Genomic DNA, 21,274 nt, shown 5'->3' with positions numbered 1-21,274 from the left:
TCTGCAAGAACAATAAGTGCTGTCTGTCCGTCCATCCATCCATCCATCTATCCATCCTCTATCTATCTATCTATCTATCTATCTATCTATCTATCTATCTATCTATATCATCTATGTATCATCTATTATCCATCTATATCATCTACCTGCCTGCCTGACTGACTGTCTGTCTGTCTGTCTGTGGGTATTAGGGATTGAACCTAGGACCTGATGAGTACTTGGTTAAGTGTGGGACTCCATATTAAATCATACTCCTAAACCCAGTTTGATGGCTCATGCCTGCGTGTCAGCACTCTGGAGAACGAGGCAGGAGGATCACAAGTTTGAGGGCAGCCAAGGTTTCCAAAGAAAACCAAAATTAATATTAATTAATATTAATACCTTAATAGCAGGTAACTTATTTTCTATTTTGGATCCAATCTGAGTCTTAATGTCCCTGAACATTAAGCAGGGGAAATGACTGTGAACACTTTGCCTACCATTTTCCTGGTCATCACTCTTTAGTCTAGTTGTATGTAAGCACCTATATCAAAGCACCGTATAAATAAGCTTGGTCTACATACACTGTCTACAAACTGCTTCACTTCTAAACGATGCTACCTAAAGCTAGTCCAAGTCATTGACTTACTGCTAGGCAAGCAGTCTGTAGCAATCAGAATGTTAGATGCTATCAAGGCCTACTGAATATCATCAAATGGATCAGTTCTACCTCATTTCATTCTTAGGAGAGGGTCAAAATTGGAAGCTTTTTAAAATTTAATTAAATCTTATTCTATTTTTATTATTTTGGTTTTTTAAGACTATCCCATGTATCCCAGGATGGCCTTGAACTTCTGATTCTTCTGCTGACACCTCTCAAATTCAGATTTTAGTCATGTACCACCTTGTCCACCTTAGTATCTTACGTTAACACAAAACCTCATGAATTCATGTTCCTTCTCTAAAACAATCTTGGTGACGCTGGCACTGCGGAAGCAGCTGTGTGCAGTCTCAGGGGGAAAAGCTGCCTTTGTAGGCCTGCAAACTGGGTCGACACTCCTGGGTTAAGAGGTAAGTATTAGTCATGGCAGATTGTGACCATTTAAGTCATATGTGTAGCAACCTACTTGCATAACCCTTGTTGTTTAATCTAGATATTATGTTCAGCTTGTATCTCTTGATAATAACCCCCCACCCTCAAACCAACACAGACACACACCCAGTCAGCATGCATGAATGCTGACATGGCTGACAGTGACTGTTTATTGAGCATCATGACACAACTGAGACTGTCCAAAACTAAATGGGTACAGTCTGCCACAAAATACATTTCACTGTCAATTGTGAAAATTAGGAAGATAACAAGTTCTGTTCGAAGTTTTCATAAATACATTGATTTCTGAAAAATATTGTTAATACTATATTGTATGAAAATCTAAAAAAATATGATTAGAAGGAAAAAACATTAAATTGATTATACATATAAGAATTTAACGGGTTGGGGATTTAGCTCAGTGGTAGCGCACTTGCCTAGCAAGCGCAAGGCCCTGGGTTTGGTCCCCAGCTCCGAAAAAAAGAAAAGAAAAGAAAAAAAGAATTTAAAATAATGAGTTTGTGCTAAGTTCTTGAACTCAAGTTTTTGAAGTGTTACTGGCAGGCAAAATAATTAGGAAAAAGAGAACACTTATTCTTTAAAAAAAAAATACTGCTTTTATAATGGTTATTTTATACTCCTCCAAAATACCATTTCCAGAGTCAGAGGTCTATTGATTGCCCATTAAAATATGTGTCAAATATCCATCTGAGGAACTCCAGCCAAGCATAGTGATACTGCACTGCTGTCACTAACAGCAAAGGTGAATGACATGGTGGTTCTAAGAGAGAACCAGGAAAAAAGAAAGCTACTGGTGTACAGAAAAACATAAATATGTAGATTAAAAAAGAAAAGGTGAATGACTTTTACATTAATCACACAGGGCACTGGATTAAACACCATCAGAGAACCTTGATGGGTTCCATAGAGGTCAGGTTACCACTTCCTCAGTGTCGAAGTGAAATGAACTGGCAATTTCTATCTACATGGCGTCCCTTAAAGGATTTACCTATAAGTGGAAGTGATGATGGTGATCAAACCAAACAAACAACAAAACATCTGTAAACAACAGAAACATGAGGACAATCATGACTAAAGACAAGAGGCCTTGAGTCTTAGCCTATGGAAGGAGACCAGGCATGCTGGAGAACACATCTTCAGGTCTGAGTATGTCTGTCCTGTATGCTGGCTGATGTGTGCTCACCAGCCTATACAAGGGTCTGGGCAATCTCGAAGGTGGCTTTCAAATTGATCTTTGGTGACATCTATCAAGGTTGTGAATACAGTCAGCTGAAAAAAAAAAGAGTTATTTTCATTTTAAAGATATTTTCAAGTCTAAGATTTGTGTGTACATATTAGCCCCCCCCCACACCCCCAGGACTAGCTTTATAATGATATTTAACAGTAACCAGTAAACACTTTGGCTTTGGCTGTGCTTACCCTCAACCCATTTCCCTTACAGTAAACAAAACTGCAGGCATGGGGTAACAAGCACACACCAATGCCTCCTGCTCATGCAGACCATACAGTGCACCACACCGTGCAAACACATGGAAACACCATGCAAAGCAGAAATGGTAGCTTGACCGAGGTAAATCAAGGAGGGCAGTCCCTGGTTATTTGTGAATGCTAAAGGGAAGGGCTTGTTCTAGAAGGCAGAGGCAATGCAGCCTGTTTATTTTAGGAAGACTCAGGCAAGAACAAAGAGAAGGGGCTAGGCAGGGCACTGTCCATCAATAACCTCTGTACAAAGAATGACTATCCTAAGTGGGCTGGTTAGGTTTCTCGTTTATACTTCAGGGAAACATAAAGCTATAGAGATGCCCCACCCTGGTAAGACATAAGGCTCGACCTGAAAATGAACCTCATGGTCTGCTGTCCAGTCAAGCTTTAGGTCTTATCAACAATACAGTGTAATTTCTGACACAGAAAAGTCAAACTAGACTTAGTCCAATGCCATGCAAGCAAAGCTTAAACGACACTGACAGCATTGCCAAGTGAGGCACTCAAAATGCATTTTAAAAGCTGGATGTTAAAGCTGAGAGAGATGGTGATTGCCTGCATCGCCAGCACTCAGGAGGCTGAGGCAGAGGACTGCAGGTCTGAGGGCAGCCTGGGGTAAAAGTGAGTTGAAGGCTGGACTTTGGGATACAAGACTCTGCCTCAAAACATGAACTGATGAATAAACAAATAATAAATCCGAAGTTGGACCCAACGCATATGCTCGAAATGATCTAAGGCAAGAGAGAAAGACAAAGCATATATGCAGATTCTTGTCTGAAAGCTGTACGTATTTGTGTGTATGTACATACCTTGTTGAGGACAGGTTTTGTTGATAGAACATCATAGATGGTAGCAAATGACAGATTCTAAGATAAAAAACCAATTGTGTTCAGTGGGTTAAATACAGAACTTTGGTCGCATTTATGCATTCAAATGGGTCATTAAAAACTAAAACATTTTTCAGTCTTCAAAGCCATGTCCCTTAAACACTGCTGGAAACAAAGGTGACCGTTCTAATGTATCGTTTTTTTCCCCTCTTTCCTCTGGCTTTGAAATGTATTTAACTTTAAAGAATGGTGCTTGACATTGGTGTAAGGAAGGAAAATTACAGCCAAAATTTGCTCCTTAAGTTCAACAGCAAAAGCTCCATAGGTGTGTCAAGAGCAAGTAATAGGGTGCAGACCCCTCAAAACCAAATGAGAACACTAGGACCAAGATGACCTTACTGGGGACAGTGTCTTTCTGTGTATGACAGTGCGCATGTACCTTCTGTGTCGTGTGATTTAGACACTTCTTCGCAGGTGTTCTGCGGTCATCAAGAAACAAGGTGTTTTTCCACCGGTCATAATTGGTTTGTACCACGTACCATCTGCCATGCTTAGGATCAAGTCTAGATACAAAAAGAGATTCCCTCTTAGGTTTCACGTTTGCCTGGGCTCTTGGGTTTTTGTTTTTTCTTACTTTGCTTTATCAAATATACTTACTCATAGACGTCTAAAGACTCTTTTCTTTCTCGTGTAATCACACAACCTTCTCCAGACTGGTTGCCTCCCAGGATAAAATATGCTGGGGCCGTTATCTTGGTCTTGGTCAATATATTCTTGGCTTCTTCATAACTGTATAGAAACATTTTTAAAAGTAAGCATTTTTATTTGAGTGCTGTGTGTTAGTTGTAGAAACTAAAGGGAAATAGGTACCTGAGGCCCCTTATGGAGTTATTTAGCTGAATGTGGACACACACACAGCAACAGTTAAAAGTTTTCTGAATGTGCAGTGACCAAAAATGAGTTCTAAATCACATTTAGTGTGAACTAAATGGGAAGCGCTTTGGGAGTGCCGTCCTGAGCTGCGTGTGCGACTTCCCTGCAGCCTCGGTTCTGAGTGTGCACTTTGCTCTGCTCTGGCCAACACTTTATTTAGCCCACACTCAGGATAGCAGCTGGAATAAAATGTGCCGTTATGAATTACCATACCTCCTAGTTCTTCTGCTCATGTGTAAAAATGGCTTAATTATGAAAAACCCTTTTAATAATGTTTACTGTTATTCCACAATTGTAAGTAAAAAACTAGTTTATCCTTGGGTTGAATTTCATTAGAGGTTTTAAAAAATACTACTGTGCACTTGTGTACGCCTGTGTGTGTGTGTGTGTGTATGTGCACGTGTATGCAGCCATGGGAGAAGGCATGGGCCTGTGGGACTGGAGTTGCAGGTGGCTGTGAACTACCATATGGGTGGTGGGAGCCAAAGGGGGGACCTCTAAAAGAACACGTCTTCTTCACCACTGAGCCATCCACCGCTCCAGCCTCTAGTTTTCAAACTTTCTAATTGAGTTGCTTATGGGTTTAATAAAAAATAATGTGAAATGAAATTTGGCTACGGATTATGACTGAACTTTCAAAACAGCATTCTGAACACTGACAATCAACTCTGAAAATGAGGATGCTCTACATCCTGTGGTAACAAATATTCAGTCAGATTTAATTCTTATAAAATAAAAGGTACAACCATGACATTAGTATGCACATTCACTTTTGACTTTAATGAATGGTTTTAACGTGCATTCATTTATTTACGGTAATGATTTGATATATTACAGTAAATATATATATATATATATATATACACATATTTTACATACCATATACTTGGAAACAAAGCATTTTTAGATAAAAAAGAGCTTCATGGGAAAGGCTGAGGAAGCACCTCATGAGAAAGTGCTAGGCAGCATGTCTTAAAGCCAGGTAGTAAACAGTAATCTAGGAGGACCAATGATCTGTATGTGGGAATTTTAGGACGACCCCTAACCTGAAGGAGATCTCAAGAGTCATGCTCTAGCGTTTCTACCCATGCATTTTATTCAACAACAAAAGAAAGGGAAATATAATTACAGCGCTGGGGAGGGGCTGGGGCGGGGGCTCAGTTGGTAGAATACTTGCCTAGCATGCACAGAACTCTGGGTTCCCTCTACAGCACCACATAAACTGGGGGTGTGTCTGTTAATCATAGCACTCGCAAAGTAGAGGCCTACTGATCAGCAGTTCAGCGTCATCATTGGCTACATAGTGAGTTTGAGACCAGGTCAGAATAAATTAGATCCTGCCTCGAGAAAACAACAAAAGTACACATACATACAAAACACCACAAGGCTGGAGAGCAGTTTTCCAAACTTGGGGAGCAGTAACTTTGAAAATTAGGACTATTAAGAACTGGAGTGTGGGCTGGAGAGATGGCTCAGCGGTTAAGAGCACCCGACTGCTCTTCCAGAGGTCATGAGCTCAATTCCCGGCAACCACATGGTGGCTCACGGCCATCTGTAGAGAGATCCGATTCTCTCTTCTGGTGTGTCTGAAGATAGCTACAGTGTACTTGTATATAATAAATGAATAAAAAAAAAAAAAAAGAACTGGAGTGGATAATCAAGGAAGACAACCAACTTGTATTCCCTGGAAAGTGTTAGAGAACAAGATCGATGCTCATTTAGTCCAAGACATAATATGTGCTTAAAGACAATGCAGTACTGTTCAGCCATCAGACTGCAACTTCTACTTTATAGAATTTATAATTTTCCCATGGCAAGAAATTATATTACCATCAAAGATTTTACTGAATATCATTTCTGATGCACACGGTATAATTTTTTGGAATAATTTTTTTGGATACCTTTTCTAGTGTTGATATCTCTAATATCTCTAAATAATTAAATTCATCGCTTTGATAAGAGAGCACAGAGCACACAGAAAACAGGAATAATTCCATGTAAGTGTCAAAGAATCACCAAAGAAATGCACTGAATGAATGTGAAACTGGGGCTTGGCAAATATTTTTATATTTTAATGGGTTATATAACAGATATTTGATAATAAAGCAAGAAGTCACCTTACCTTGTGCTATTTTCCAGAACTGATCTAGTGATAAACCCTACCCATTGGGCATTTTTCTTTCCAAACATCCATTCTAGGATACCTGGGAGAGAGGAAATGCAGACAGTGTCACAGGCCTGAGGAGGTTGGACTACTGCCCTCCTTACAAAGCCTGAGATTCCCATCGAATTTCCAGACATTCCACTCACCCAGATAACCACCATTTAAACTGAAACGTTCATTCAGTGTAAGACTTAACAGTCCCTAAGAAAAAGACAAAACAATGCGGTCAGAATTGCCGATCTGTGTGCCAGGACAGTAGTATGCAGTAGTACCTGTCTACAGGGGAATGCGGTGTGAGTTAGGAAATCAGCGGCCACACGCTTTGTAAAAAAAAATGAGGAGCAAAAAGCCATGAACTGATGTGACTTGCCTAAGTGAACGAGAGCCTCACGCCTGACACCCACGCTTACCCTGAGACCCTGAGAGCCAGTCACATGCTTTCTATCCTCAAAGGAGCAGACACAAGATCCTTTCTACCTTTCTGTGCCATGATGTCTCATAGTTCCAAAGTGACAACGACAAGGGCATAAAGTAGAGCTTCAAACTCTTTGTCACTGTGTAGCCCTGGCTGGTCTGGGCATCACTATATAGGCCAGACTGGCCTTGAACTTGCCGACATCAGCCTCCCAAGTGTTAGGGTTGAAGAAGTGTGCCATCGTGCCTACCTTCACATTCTTTTTCTGGCCTCATTTTCTTAGACTCCCAGACAGTAAAACCAGGACACAAAACTGCTTATAAAGATACATAACATATTTCTTACTGGTTTGAATCCTGTCAACATGCCCACGTATCCAGCGAAACTTGTAGCCTTGAACACAGTCTTATTGTTCCTCTGGAAGTCCAAATTCACTGTTAAAGGCTTTAATTCTTCTGTCACCACCCAAGTGTTGTTGTTAATGTTCCACCTAACAAAGACAAAAGTCACTGACATTAAAGACAAAGACGGAGGTGAGAGTCCGGCATGACATCCAAGATGGCTACAAACTTGTAATCCTCCTGACTCAACCTTCCAAGGGCTGGAGTTGCAGGCCTGAGATACTATGTCTGGTTTACTGGTGCTTTTTCTACCTGGCCACTTAGGATCAACCTTAACAAGACTTTTTATGAGTGTGCTATGGTTTGGATTTGAAATGTTACAGGCCCAGTCCTCAGCGCACTGATGTTCAGAGGTCAGACTTTAAGAGGTGATCAGATTAATCCACTGATGGGTTAATAAGCTGAGAGACTACCGGGAGACAACAACAACGTAGGAGGACACGGAGGACGTGGGTCCTGTATGAAGGAGGCGGGGTCCTGGATGAATACCCTTGGAGGGTCCATTGTCTTTACTGCATTCCGCACTTGATGAGGTGAGCAGCCTCCTCTGAAACCTGCTCCAACCAACACGATGCTCTGAGGCCTTATTAGCTTTAGAAACAGAAGAGCCAGGTGGCCATGGACTGAAACCTATGAACTGTAAGCCAGAATAAACTTCTTCATCCAAGTCAGGGTGGTTCTGTCCTTTTTCCAGGGGGTAAAACTCGATGCAGAGAAAAGCTGATTAACTCTGGTCACATAAAGAGTGAGCCCTAGATTCAAATGAAGATCTCTAATTAAAAAGCCATAAAATGACAGACTTCTCTAAAGCAGTAAATGAAAACAAACATCTGTGCCCTTCAAGCATGGTCAGAATTTCTGTTCAGTAGATGTAACTTCTGAGCTATGCCTCCTCAGAGACTGAGACGCGTACTCAGTGTGCCTGCCCTCCTAAGACTAAGGAGTCCAGTCAGCTTCACTCTTGGTCGTCTTCTGCACACGAGGGGCACCTACTCTTCACCAAGGAAACACTAGAGTCTTATGTAGTGAAAGGATGTCAGGTTGCTTACTTACCCAAGAAATATTCCAAAATCCATGTTTCTTCCATGTAGTAAATGACCTATGAAGAGGAGAGTGACAGAGACACGCATCTACAGTTAAGATAAAATACAATGGATTCTTAACACAGATGGACACAGGCAGATGTCAATATTTACATCCACAATGGTTTCGCCAAGCAATGTAAAATAGTTAAGGCTAGTAGCCAGAAAAATCCTTAACAAGTTCAAACTGGTATTACTACCACACATTAGATATCACGGTATCTAGTATCTGAGGTTAGAGGACTCTAGATACAGATACGGAAACAGAGCAATGGTTATTCCTTGGACAGCTACAAAGCGATTCTACCAGGATGTGACCTCACAATATGACTTACCCAGTTACAGATGGGCATCTCAAGTATTAGGTGTAAGTCAATTGTCAGGGTGAACGAAGGGCAAGTCACCTGTGCCGTGCATCTTGGTGTCCAGCCAGGAAAAGATAGGAAAGTGAAGCTCTCATACATAGTGCGTGTTAGCTGGGAAATTATGAGACACTGTTTGTTCTGAGTCTCTGGAAAAGCATCTGTCAGTGCCTGTGGTGATTTGAATAAGAATGGCCTCCTCAGGCCCATGTATTTGGATGCTTAGTCATCAGGGAGTGGCCCTATTTGAGAAGTATTAGGTGTGACCTTGGTGGAGCAAATGTGTCACTGGGGATGGGCTTTGAGTTTTCAAAAAGCCCACACCAGGCCCAGGTTCGCAATCTCTGATTCTCTCTCTCTCTCTCTCTCTGTGTCTCTCTGCCTCTCCCTCCCCCTGCTCCCCTGCTCGGAGATCAGTATGTGAAGTTCTCAGCTATTTCTTTAGTACCATTCCTGTCTGCTGCCAAGCTTGGTGATGACAATGGATTAAGCCTCTGAAAGTGGAAACAAGTCCCAATTAAACGTTCATTTTATAAGAGCTGCCTTGGTCACGGTCTCTTCATAGCAACAGAATAGTGACCAAGACACTGCCTCTGCACAGGTCACAGAGGACCCTTGTGAGGACTTCTGCTAAGTTACAGAGTGGGATAAATGGACTATGCAGCAAACACGAACATTTCTGTGAGGCTGGAGGGATAGGTGGCTCAGTGGCTAAGAGCACATGCTGCTCTTGGTGACAGCACAGGTTCGGTTCCTAGCACCCACGTGGCAGGTTTAACTGACTGTAATTGCAGTTGTGAGCAATGAGACGCCCTCTGCAGCCCCCTGGACTATCAGACATGCGTGTGGTTCACATACAACACATTTAAGCAAACACTCACACACCTAAAATGATCCTTTTTAAAAAAGAATGTTTCTAGTCTAGAGTACTTCTTCCACATTTTCCACACATTTCATTTAAAGTTTAATAAGCATTGTAGTGGTCTTAAAACAAGGCTAATTTTCAGTGCACTTAAAAGAATTTACCGGGATATACTAAACGATATGCAACAGACATAGCAAGCCTAGTTAGCACATGCTCTACCTGACTCTCAAAAACACACTGAATGATGTGCCCTGCCAATTACCTTTTCCATCTTCAGTTATGATCGATGTACACATGGTGAACAGTTCATAGAAAATGTTGAATGAAATAATCTCTCCTGTGGAGAAAGACAGGGCAGCGATTCACAGTGTTAACAACCGTGACATTGTAAGGAAAGTGCCATTCACCTTTTAATCTAAAGGGGTGCAGTTAAACGCTCTCCCTCTGTGCACAGCACGTTTTACCTCGGCCGAGTTTATTTTCACTTTATGTTTTGATGAATCTCACTCTTACCATGAACTATTAATCTATTTTTCCCTAGGGTTATTTATATTTGGTAATTACTTGTGATAGCTCTTTATATAATAAGACTTTCTTCTCATGTAGATGACACATAAAAAGTATATATTTCCAGTATGTTATTCCCCCCAACCCCCATATGTTATCTTTTTAAGTTTTTTTTTTTTTTTTTGACACAGGGTTTCTCTGTGTAGCCCTGGCTGCTGCCCTGGAACTGACTCTGTAGATCAGGCCAGCCTCAAACTCAGGGATTGGCTTCCTCTGCCTCCCAAGTACTGGGACTAAAGGTGTGTGTCACCACTCCCCAGCAGTTATACTATTTTTGTGTCTATTTAAATGTGCATTTATTAATGTGTACACATACATATGTATGTGTGTGTCACTGTAAGTGTAAGTTTTGCATGGTGCACATGTGGTGAGAAGAAAAATGTGAGTCCCAGGAATCTAGAACTTAGGTTGTAAGGCTTATCACAAGTCCTTTACTTGTTGATCAAACTCACTGGTCCTTACAAAAAACCCATTATTTAGTGAAGCAAAAGGAACGAAAGCACTAGCCAAGTCTGTTGAGAAAAAACGGAAAATTTCCACTAGCTCTCCTGTGAAAAGCACTGCTGGTTACATAAAATGCTGACTTGATGGCTTTGATTGGTTTTAGTGAGCAAAGCATTTTCCAACAAATGATACAAACTGAAAAACTGAAAGTGAAATCTTTCAAGAGCTGGGCGGGGCTGTGCATGCCCAGAATCCCACTGCCCCCCAAGCAGGAGCAGGCCCTGAAACTGAGGCCAGCCTGGCTACATAGCAGTGACTTAAAAAGGGGGAAGGTGATCCATGAAAATAGAAATTAGTAGGCCCCCCAAAAATCACTACCTAATTTAATAAATGATATATAATAATTTAGAATATATTATAGAATTATTATATCTAGATATATAATAATATAGAATAATTTGATGAACGATACATAAGATCTTTTCTCCCAAAATTAAAGAGATGCCTTTGAGAAACCAATACTTAAGCAGAGGTGTCATTAAATATATTTGTGATATTCTAATGTCATTTATAACATTGACTGTCAAGGTGGCAGGCTGATTCTAAAGCGTACGGAGTGCAGACGGCCAGCACAGCCCGGAAAATGCAGAAGCTGACACACAGCATAAAGCTTCAGTTACTGAGTTCACAAGGGACTGACACCGACAGACACAGAAGAAAGTTCACAGAGATAGGTCAAGATGCCACTCTGATACAAAGATAATCAATTTTAGTATATGCTTTATCAATTAGAAATATATGATGAATCCTTGACTAACGTTTTGCCTTTCCCCAAAATTGAGGAATATAGAAAAAGTCAAACTGAAAAAAAGTCAGCAGCTCACCAGGGAAATGTAGTGTCAATGTGAGAAAATTTAATTTCTCATGTTATGCTGTCAACAATCCTGTTCACTTTAGGAAATTGCCTGGAAGAATTTACAGGGCTGAGGGCATCCCTAGCTGCCCTGTGGCTCAAGAGTTCAGTTCAGGAGAAATCAGTGCATGCACCCATTAAAGAAACCAGAGCAGGAACGCACGCACGTGCACATCGATTTTGGCCCCACTGTTAATAAAGTCTGAAAACCAACCATATAGTCAGGAACCCGGAATGGCAGGGTTAGGAGAGTGCCGCAAATGCACAAACGCTCGGTTTTATGTCTAACAGGGTGAACGCAGAAGAGGGTTGGTTACTTGTGGAGGCAGCCTTGTCTGTGGATGGGCAGATGAAGCATTTTGGAGGACAGGAATTTCCTTCACCTTTTATGCGTGAGACGTGCATGCATGCATGAACGCATGTGTAAACCTTCAATGAGCTGTTTATATATTTAGGGTTTGTGCATTTCCTTGTATGTAGGACATCCAACTTCAACACGATTATGTCACAGGGTTTCATTAAATGTTTTAAGCATTGCAAGGCGAACTTTACCTAGAGGAATCCCAGTAACATCTGCAATCCCCCTCATTTCCTCTCCAAAAGGGCCAGGAATGCTGCCAATCAGACCAGGCTGAAAAGAAAGAAGCCAATGAACCCTGAACACTTGCTTTGCAATCTGGTTCTCTGACTAGAACGCTTTTTTTTTTTTAATGCATAAGTTATTTTAAATCATTTACATCGTGTATTTCTAAAGAAATCTATATAATGCTTCGTGTTGGACTCCTACAAGACCTGGGAGTCTCAGATTTTGTTTTCCTCCTGATCTTTGGCCCAGTTCCCAGAGAGGAGGGCACTGGAGTCATTCTACCTGCATGGCTTACGGTGACCCACTATCTAATCAACATAATGAGCAAAGTGTTTCTTCTTCACTCTTCAGCAGCCTGCAACGCTCAGCAGCAAACAGACAGCATTCTGCTGTTTCCCAGAACTGTCTGTCACTATTAGCGGCTGGTCCTAAGCTGCACACTTCGATTCAGTGTGGGAATAACACATGCGCAAATTCAATGACGGACACTGCCTCTTATTCTCAACCTCAACTGAGCACGAACATTGAGGGCACAATTTATATTCTCTCGCCCAGACAATGTGACTGAAAAGCCCTCTTTTCACTTTGTCTGCTTACTTATTTGTGTACCGGGTATATTCACACACATGCCATATAAGGCAAGTGGGAGGTCAGAGGACAGCTTGTAGGTGCTGCTTTGCTCCTTCCACTAGAAAGGCTCTGGTGATGGGCCCCAGACATCTGGCTTGGCACTAAGCTATCTCACTGCTCAGATTCTGTTTTCTGCATAAGGTGACCTCACTAAGCATACTATTTGTTTCCCTGTGAATTCAAAGCAGTGGGAGTGAAATGTTCCAGCCAACCTAACAACTATGACTTAACGACAAGTGTCAAATATGTCACTTTACAGAGAGTGATAGGTCATAGTCCTCACAGCCACCGTATGAAATAACTACTATTCCTAAATATTATCTTTCCAAATAAGAAAACTAAAGTTTCATAGCGGCATAACTGAGGCATCCTTAAAATGCAGTGATTTCAAGGGATCAAAAGCTGCACAACGGATTTTAAACCGTGGCATAAACTGCCCTGCTGCCTTCCTACTGACATTCAGAGTAGAGGAGGGTTTTGGTCCTGGGCACCTGAGGACTCACTTCCTTTTAGTTCCTACCAACTTTTATTCTGGGTGAATCTGCTACATGAAATGCATTTGATGACTGTGGTAAAGAGGTCAGAAGACAAGCATGAACAACAGGCCTGCTGGTTAGCAAGGGTCATTGGGAAGAGGACCAGATTTGCTTATCCAGTCTCCAGGACAAGAGCTTTCAACTAGGGCAGTTCTGTCCTGGAGGAGGTAGCAATGTCTCATGGGTTGTGTTGTTGTTGTTGTTGTTGCTGTTGTTGTTGTTACAACTGAAGGAGAAAGCAGTGGGTAGGGACCAGACCTGCAGCTAAGAAAGTATTCATTCCTGAAGTCATCAGTTCCCTGCGCCTGCTCTAGAGTCTTCCGGCCTCTCCATGGCCTGCACCTGCAGCAGAATCTGAAAGATGATGAGGACACCTTGGGAGGTTTGGGGCCAGTCCCTGACACCTCATTGGAGTCACTCATATTTAACAGGCGTTGAGAAATGCGGTCTTCCTGCAGGACTGGGGCTGGGGCTGGGGGTGGGGATTGGCTCAGGGAAGGCAATGATTTGGTGACTGCCTGGCCACAAGAAGCATTCAGCACAGTTGAGCTTCAAGGGTCGCAGTTACCAATGGACTCCACAGAATACACAGTTGGGCTGAACATGTCCTTTTATCTTTATTTAGAGAAAACTCTTTGAGTTACTCTGAAGCCTAAACTTTTCCTGTCTCATGCTGGCATCAAATCTGGGGCTTCGGACATACTTATGGTGGTACTCCACCATTGAGCTCTACTCTCAAGGGGAAAGAAACTAGGTTTTCGGTAGTACACGTGTATACCAAACTGTAAGAGCTCAACAGTTCATGCTCTTGATGCAATCTGTGCATTTTCCCTTTGCTCTAAGGACCTTGTGTGGACCAGGTAGGCCCTGTGGCTGCTGCTTCAGTGTCTCTGCCCCCCAAGTATCTCTCTCTTTTTTTTAATTCTCTACATTCATGTGCTTATCTATGTGTCCTTAAAGTTAATTGAAGAAAGTATTTCTTACCAACTTTTCATCCACCATCTGCATTATTTTTCCACTTGGCACAAATGCATTCACTAAATTCGAGATGGAATTCACTAAAGTTCTCAACTGAAAAAAAAATAAGACAGTAAAAAAGCATAAAGCACTGAGATTTAAGATTAAAATTGCTGTCACGAAAACAATGCAGACCTGGCTTGTTCAAAATATGTAACAGGACAGCACAGTTTGAAAGTGATTTCTGTGAGTATCCGAACACAGTTTTCTCTTTAAAGTAGCACTGCTTCTCAATCACTCAGGTGAAGGAAGAGTACAAAGGGAAGGAGAGACAAATTCTAAGCCCCAAAATTATAAAAGGCTACAGGGAAATGACATATTTCCCTCTGTCAATTACTATACACAGTAAAAGAGAATCAAACGTATACCTTTGAACGTTCAGTAGTAATTTTAAAGATTATTATTTTTATTTTATATGTATGAGTTTTCTGTATCTGTCCCATGTGCATGCCTCATGCCAAACAAAGCCAGGAGGGCATCGAAGTCCACTGAAGTAGACACTCAGGTGAGTGTGAGCTACGCTGTGGTGCTGTGAACTGCTCCTGGGTATCCTCAAGTGCTCTCAAATGACAACCCATCTTTCTGTCTCCCTTAGTAGTATTTTTGAGACAGCGTTTCACTATAGCTGAGACTGCCTTGGAACTCATTATGTAGACCAGGCTGGTCCCTAAACTCCTAACACTTGTCCCGCCACAGTCTCCCCAGGCACTTGGATAATGCGTGTAGGTTTCCATATGCAACTTATAAAGTAGTTTTTAAAAGGCAGAATTATATTTCATAAAGTCAGAACAAGAAGAGCCAACACTTATAACGTACCACAGGTGCCTTGTGAGCCAATAATTCATGCCATCTCTTGTAGGGTGGTAAATCAAGATTTATGGTGTACCACGGAACTGGTCCTCTATAGCTGCAATGAGAGGGCGCCATCTTGAAATGCAGAAGTGACTTTTAGAAGGAGGGTTATAGAGCTGAAAGGATGGACTAGACACATGGTCATGGCAACAGGATAGAAGTTAGTTACTCAAATCTGCAAAGAAATCAGAGTTGGCACCTGGTGCTTCAGCCCTCTTATCACATGCAATTTGAAATAGACTCAGAAAGCACAGAAGAGAATTCCACATTCTGAGCCAGCCCTAAGAATCCTGGTGGTCAGGATGCTGGGCTACATTGTGAGACCCTGACTCAAAAAAGAAAGAAAGAAAGAAATAATAAGAAAAAGAAAAATCATACAAATGAACGATTATACTTTCTGGAAAGTTAATATGACTTGGTGATATGTCAGTCAATTGTGACTTAGGCTACAACTTAAAATACTGCTGTCAGAAAATACCTACTTTGGGTTTTTTCCTAACTATTTGTAATAATTTAGTTTAGGCCCAGGACACTAGACTGTCTAGACACTAGGACACTTCAGCACTTGGGTTTCTAGTCTGCAATGCTCTGTCAGTGAAACACCATTGCCAAATTGTTCTCTTGTTATAGCTTCAGTGAGGTCACCTTGTAAGCCCAGAGTGGTAACAATACAAGCTTCCCATGATGGCCTCTGATTCTCCAAGGCAAACTCATCTTTCCCAGTCCTCTTGTGCACTCTTACCTGTCTATTCTGTCATGAGCACTCTCAAGTTCCTACTCACACACTTGGCAATCTCTGTTACTGGGGACGCAGCGATATTCAGCCATTATTAATAGGTAGCCATATTCCTAGTGAACAAACTATACAGTTGCTTCTGCTGCTACCGCAGCTTCATTTTCCGGCCTATTTTGGGAGCAGAGGCTGAGATGAAGCCTCATGTAGCTCAGGATGACCTTGAATTCAGGAACCTCAAATCCTCCTTGCTCCAACCAAGAGCTGAGATCACGGCCGTGCACCACCCCAGCTTCTCATACTTTTAAACAAACTGAAATAGGTTTCAGGGGTGCAGCATTCAACGACTTATTAGATTAAAAGCCAAATCGAAAAACATCCATCACCTGAGCCATTTATTACTTGAGAAAAGTACAGGGTACACTGATGTGTGCTGCAGTGCTACCTGGCTCTTAACAGATTATCTAAACTTATACTTACAGTCAGGGAGGGGTTATTTCCTGAAAGTCATTTACTGGGTCACTCTGTTTACTTTACTACTATGATATGTGGTTCTTTAAATCATGTTGGGACTTGGAATCCAGGTATGGGTGTAAAGTTTTATGAAACTGTTAGCCAGTATCCATTCATGTTATGATTTAGACGCAGAAAAAAAAGCACTCAATCTTGGAACTATACAATTAAATAAAACTACAGCGAATGAATTTCATTGTTCTTTTTCAAGTTCCTCAGTTCCTTAGAAGTTCTTTGGGGTGGGGTGGAGGAATCTTTTCATTATAGCAATTCTTCTTCTAATCATGTTCCTCATGCAAAATTGTGTCCCACAGTTTAGTGATCGGGACTCCACTTATGGACTGATAGAACTATACCGTCCCTTCCTGCAAGCTGGGCATTTGGATTTCCAGGTCTAGTTGCAGTAACGACACGTTATGCTCTTGGAACTATGGATATTGGTGACTGGCGCTGTCCTATCTAACAGAAACCGTGCATCCCAACTGCCTTCTATAAATTCCTGAGTCTTCTTCAGTTGAGTACTGGACAGGCCCAAGCATTTACCAAGAGGTAAGACGATCATTATCAGAGAGGATCAGACTTCTGTGGGACTAGAAACCCTGATAATAAAACCTCCAGTAATCAGAAGTTTCTGAGAACTGGTTTAAGAGAGTTACTCTAATAATTAAAGCGTGATTTAATCTTATATTTTTCTCACATAAAGTATCTTTTCTATGGTCTTCTTGTATTTAAGAGCTGTCCCTCTATTTCCTATGGACACAAAAGGTGTCCACCTCATGCGGGCAGTGGAGGTTACATGAAATGTGTAGAAAGTACTTAGCATTTGTGAGTAGTAGAGACTTCCGTAGGAGGTTTTGCTACTGTACCATAAACACGGTAACTGTCATGTCAATTTGAGATTTAGCATTTGCAAAGCCCAGTCACTGCAATCGTAATGGCATCGGAACCCTCCTGGCTCTCCAGGTGGCTTGTAAACTCGACGGGAGCGCCACATGGGGCGCAAGCGCACATGGAGCGCAGGTGCAGAGCACTAAGGAGCAGCAGAAGAATCGCTTAATGGGATGCCTGCCGGTGCTGCTGCAGGGTGGTGTGGCTCTGAGTTCCTAGACATCTGCACACCTGGGACTGGTCAGGCCAGACGAACAGGTGTCCCTGCCTCCTTCCTCCCTCACAGTTGCTGCTGCAGGCCACCAAGACCCATGCACTTGGCTGAAAAGGATGACCTCACAGGGCCATGAAGACACTCATCAATTAAAGGTACGCAAATGACATCTCCCAGATGTCAAGAGCTGTTGCCGTGCAGTTCAGAAAAGAAAAGGTTAGGAACAGGGCAGAGGATTTCAGTGTGGAAGGATGAGGTAGTGAAACAGGAAGAAATAACAGTAGAAATCGCAAGCAAAGAGAAAAAACACGTACGCACGCGTGTACAGCGTGCACACACACACACACACACACACACACACACACAAACACACACAGAGTAGCAAGCTGCATTATGTTTAATCAGGGAAGGTTTCCACTTTATAATGTAGTCTCAGATATCTATCTATCTATCTATCTATCTATCTATCTATCTATCTATCTATCTATCAATCATCTATCTATCATCTATCTATCATCTAACTATCATCTATCTATCTATCTATCTATCTATCTATCTATCTATCTATCTATCTATCTACCTACCTACCTACCTACCTATCATCTATCTTACATTTATAAGGTGGTAGGGGAAAGGCCTTTAGTACTCATTAAACGTTCAGGCAGTAAGAGCAGCCAGGAGACACAACCAGGAAGGCCATGAAGGCCAAGATGATGGAGAACAGGACCTTGCCTGAAGCTCTTCTCCTACATCTTCACATAGGGGAGTGTACAGAGGGAAGCTGGTAATCTCAGTTCCTCTTAACCAACAGCTACTGACACGGCGTCAGTAGGAATCGGCAGAGTATAATTTTCTACTTTACTACAAACAGCATCACTTGGTCGTTTGAAACCTGGTATTTCCTATGCCCGGACCACTGCATGATCTATACTGTTTGAGCCTACGTGGCTCCGCAGGTGGTTTGCAATCCAATCCAAAGGACGGAACGCACACATGGACAAACAGCACAACAGATACAAGCAGTCAGTGGGCATCAGAAATGCTTAAAGGGATGGCCACCGGCGACACTCCAGTCTCCCAAGGGTACCGGCAGAGGTTACTGAGAATACATGCATTAGGAAAAGGGCTGGTTGGAACTTGTAACATTACAAAACCCCAAAGTCTTGGCTATACTCCGCTTCTTCCACACAGCGCTGTACTTGTAGAGAGAGGGAAGGCCAGGGGCCAAAGACAGATGTTCCTTACACCTTTCTTTCCTCCTTCCTGCGTCCTGTTCCCTCTGGGCCTCTCGCCTAGCATGGCATATTTCTGAGACTTAATCCATCTCTAAGAGTTGGAAAGATGGAAATGTGAACTGAAACTGTTAGACGAAAATAAACCGTAGCTTCAGCCTTGTCCTAGGGCTTTCGATCTTCCTTTGCCTGAAAGCTTTATCAAGTCAAGGTTTATTTCTCCACTCTTTCATATACAGGTTCCACACATTCCAGTGCAGTCGGAGGGCTTATATACAGGCACCACAGAGTACCACAGCTCAGTGGGTGTGATACAATCCCTGTTTGTCACAGAGCAAGAGTGCTCCTGAGGGGACAGAGTGGTTTGGTGATGCGCAGGAAACCTTTGTTTTCCTAATAATTTCATGGGCAAGAAATAGACATTTTAATCAGATTACCTTCATTTCTGCCTTAGTCATATAAATACGACACACATATAAGGGAACCAAACCTTGTCTCCAGGTGGAAGAGCTGGCTTGGGTTTCTTTTACCTCTATTATTTCTAGAAGATTACTATAAAGAACAGGATGTGCACAGGACAGTGGTTTCATCATCTGAGCTCACTCACGTTGGTCCAGAAGGAGGATAAGTTGATTTTCTGCAATCTTCTGTCCACTAAAAAAAAAAAAAAAAAAAAACAAAACAAAACAAATAAAAATAAACATTTCACAAAATTATAAATGCTTTCTAGTTGAAGGAGCTTTTTGAAAAAGTATAATTACGAAAAAAACATCCTCTTAAACTGTTTCACTATTTTTGCTTGAGATAGGGTCTCCCTCCCTATATAAGTCAGGCTGGCTTCAAATTTATTATTTTGTAGCGCATTCATGCCGACCTCAAAATCATCATCCTCCTGCCTGGGTTTACTGAGCACTGAAATTACAGGCATATGTGCCAACCACTGGAATTCAATACCTTTTAAGAAATATTTTATTTCATATATTTTAACATTTTATCTGCATGCATGTGTACCTTATGCACGCCTGGTACCTGAGGAAATCAGAAGAGAATGGAGGAATCCCCAAGACCTGAAGCTACAGATGGTTGTGAGCTACCATGTGGGTGCTGACCTGAACCCCATCCTCTGTGAGAGAAGTATGCACTCTTCCTTCTGTGTTATCACCTGGCACCAGCATTTTAAAATAAAAGCCTCACCTCTCAAATCCCCAGATCCTCACTGTTTCCTCTCAGTTTACACAAAGGCAAGGTGTTACATTGTATTTTACATTGTTATACTGAGTAAAGAAGTGTGAATGGAGATGGGACATATCTCTACGTGGTAACACAGCTAATCACCCAGAGTCAGAGGCTTGATGGGAAGGAGCTTTATTTTGATCTCTGAGGCAACTCTATGGCCGCGTGACCTGAGATTGGCATCTCAAACCAGATTTGCAGGGCACAGTGCATAAGGCATTTACTAATCTGGCCATAACCTACCATCACTCCTAATAGCACGGGTATCAGCAAACACTTCCCAATCCTCCCTTGCTGCCATCCTGTACATCCGTCCTCTCCCCAGAACACCCACGCTCTGACCTGGTGAACTTCTAAAATCCAATCCAGATACTTGCTTCCCCTCCTCCCCGCTGCCCCAACTCTTGCTGTACAGTGTCATCAACTTCCTGTAGAACACAGCCATCTCCTCCCATACGGTTCCATATTGACACACATCTCCACTAGAAGATGGTGTATTAGTAATTAATTATCTGTGCCTTCTCAATGCCACACTGTGTTCCCTGATAGGAGGGCAGTCCCAACACTGAGGTCACTGCTGGGGACAGTGAATGAATGAGGCTGGATCAAGGGTGACCGTTCATAGTTAGTAGCAAAATTGAATTTTCCCCTAACACAAAATCATCCAAAAAACCTTCATGCCAATTAATGACTCTTGTTACTTCTTCCATGTAGCAAGCATGTTTATCTCCTGGCCTCTAGTGATCAGAGACTTGGAAAGGAAAGGAAATGCCCAGATCTGCAATAACAGGAGGCAGAGAGGCAGAGGGAACCACTTTGTGCACAGGTGGAGCATAGACTGTCTCTGCTGAGCACTGAGCAGTGGACGTCTCACACTTGACTTTGCCAGCATGGCACATTTGTAGAGTCATTTCACTGTCGCCAAAATGGATAGTTTCTTGTTTAAACACGTTTCCAGTGAGCTTTTAAGATACAGTATTAAGAAGTCTGTAGCAAAAAGTCCTTTGTGTTAAATAATACTGATTGTAAAAGTTCTTGCTCAAAAAATGTTTCAACCTCAGCTAAGACCTCAAAGAAAATGGACAAAACTTTTGTGTTCCCGGCTGTCCCCAGGCTGTTCTACTGAAGGGACGGATCTCTGCTTCTGCTTGTAGCAAAAGTTCACAGTCTACAACGCTGACAACAAAAACTGCACACAACAACCACAACTTACATTAAATGCGGTGCAATTTGTTTGAAACAGCATCCTACTGAGTAGCCCTAGATTACCTGTAGGTCACCATGTAGTATAA

General features: G+C 42.0%; 2 protein-coding genes across 1 annotated transcript in view; both read right to left on the bottom strand.

The window, feature by feature from the left end:
• Positions 1–21,274, bottom strand: part of Erich1 (glutamate-rich 1) — a gene marked incomplete at its 5' end in the record, with an annotated part of 52,793,804 nt that overhangs the window by 24,580,589 nt on the left and 28,191,941 nt on the right.
• Positions 1,229–21,274, bottom strand: part of Asah1 (N-acylsphingosine amidohydrolase 1) — a 31,433-nt gene continuing 11,387 nt past the window's right edge. Inside the window, exons 2-14 of the mRNA NM_053407.3 lie at positions 19,357–19,403; positions 15,134–15,224; positions 14,285–14,371; positions 12,101–12,179; positions 9,887–9,961; positions 8,369–8,414; positions 7,260–7,404; positions 6,646–6,700; positions 6,458–6,539; positions 4,060–4,191; positions 3,842–3,965; positions 3,385–3,441; positions 1,229–2,362 (exon numbers count right to left, since the gene is read on the bottom strand). Of these exons, the coding sequence (NP_445859.2) occupies positions 2,273–2,362; positions 3,385–3,441; positions 3,842–3,965; positions 4,060–4,191; positions 6,458–6,539; positions 6,646–6,700; positions 7,260–7,404; positions 8,369–8,414; positions 9,887–9,961; positions 12,101–12,179; positions 14,285–14,371; positions 15,134–15,224; positions 19,357–19,403 (1,110 nt within the window). The 3' untranslated portion in view covers positions 1,229–2,272. The remainder of the gene's footprint in view (positions 2,363–3,384; positions 3,442–3,841; positions 3,966–4,059; positions 4,192–6,457; positions 6,540–6,645; positions 6,701–7,259; positions 7,405–8,368; positions 8,415–9,886; positions 9,962–12,100; positions 12,180–14,284; positions 14,372–15,133; positions 15,225–19,356; positions 19,404–21,274) is intronic.

This window comes from Rattus norvegicus, chromosome 16 (assembly GCF_021556685.1).
Source record: "Rattus norvegicus strain SHRSP/BbbUtx chromosome 16, alternate assembly SHRSP_T2T, whole genome shotgun sequence".
Classification (NCBI taxonomy): Eukaryota; Metazoa; Chordata; class Mammalia; order Rodentia; family Muridae; genus Rattus; species Rattus norvegicus.
Note: the sequence above shows the minus strand (reverse complement) of the source record. Positions and strands in the feature narration are given on the sequence as shown.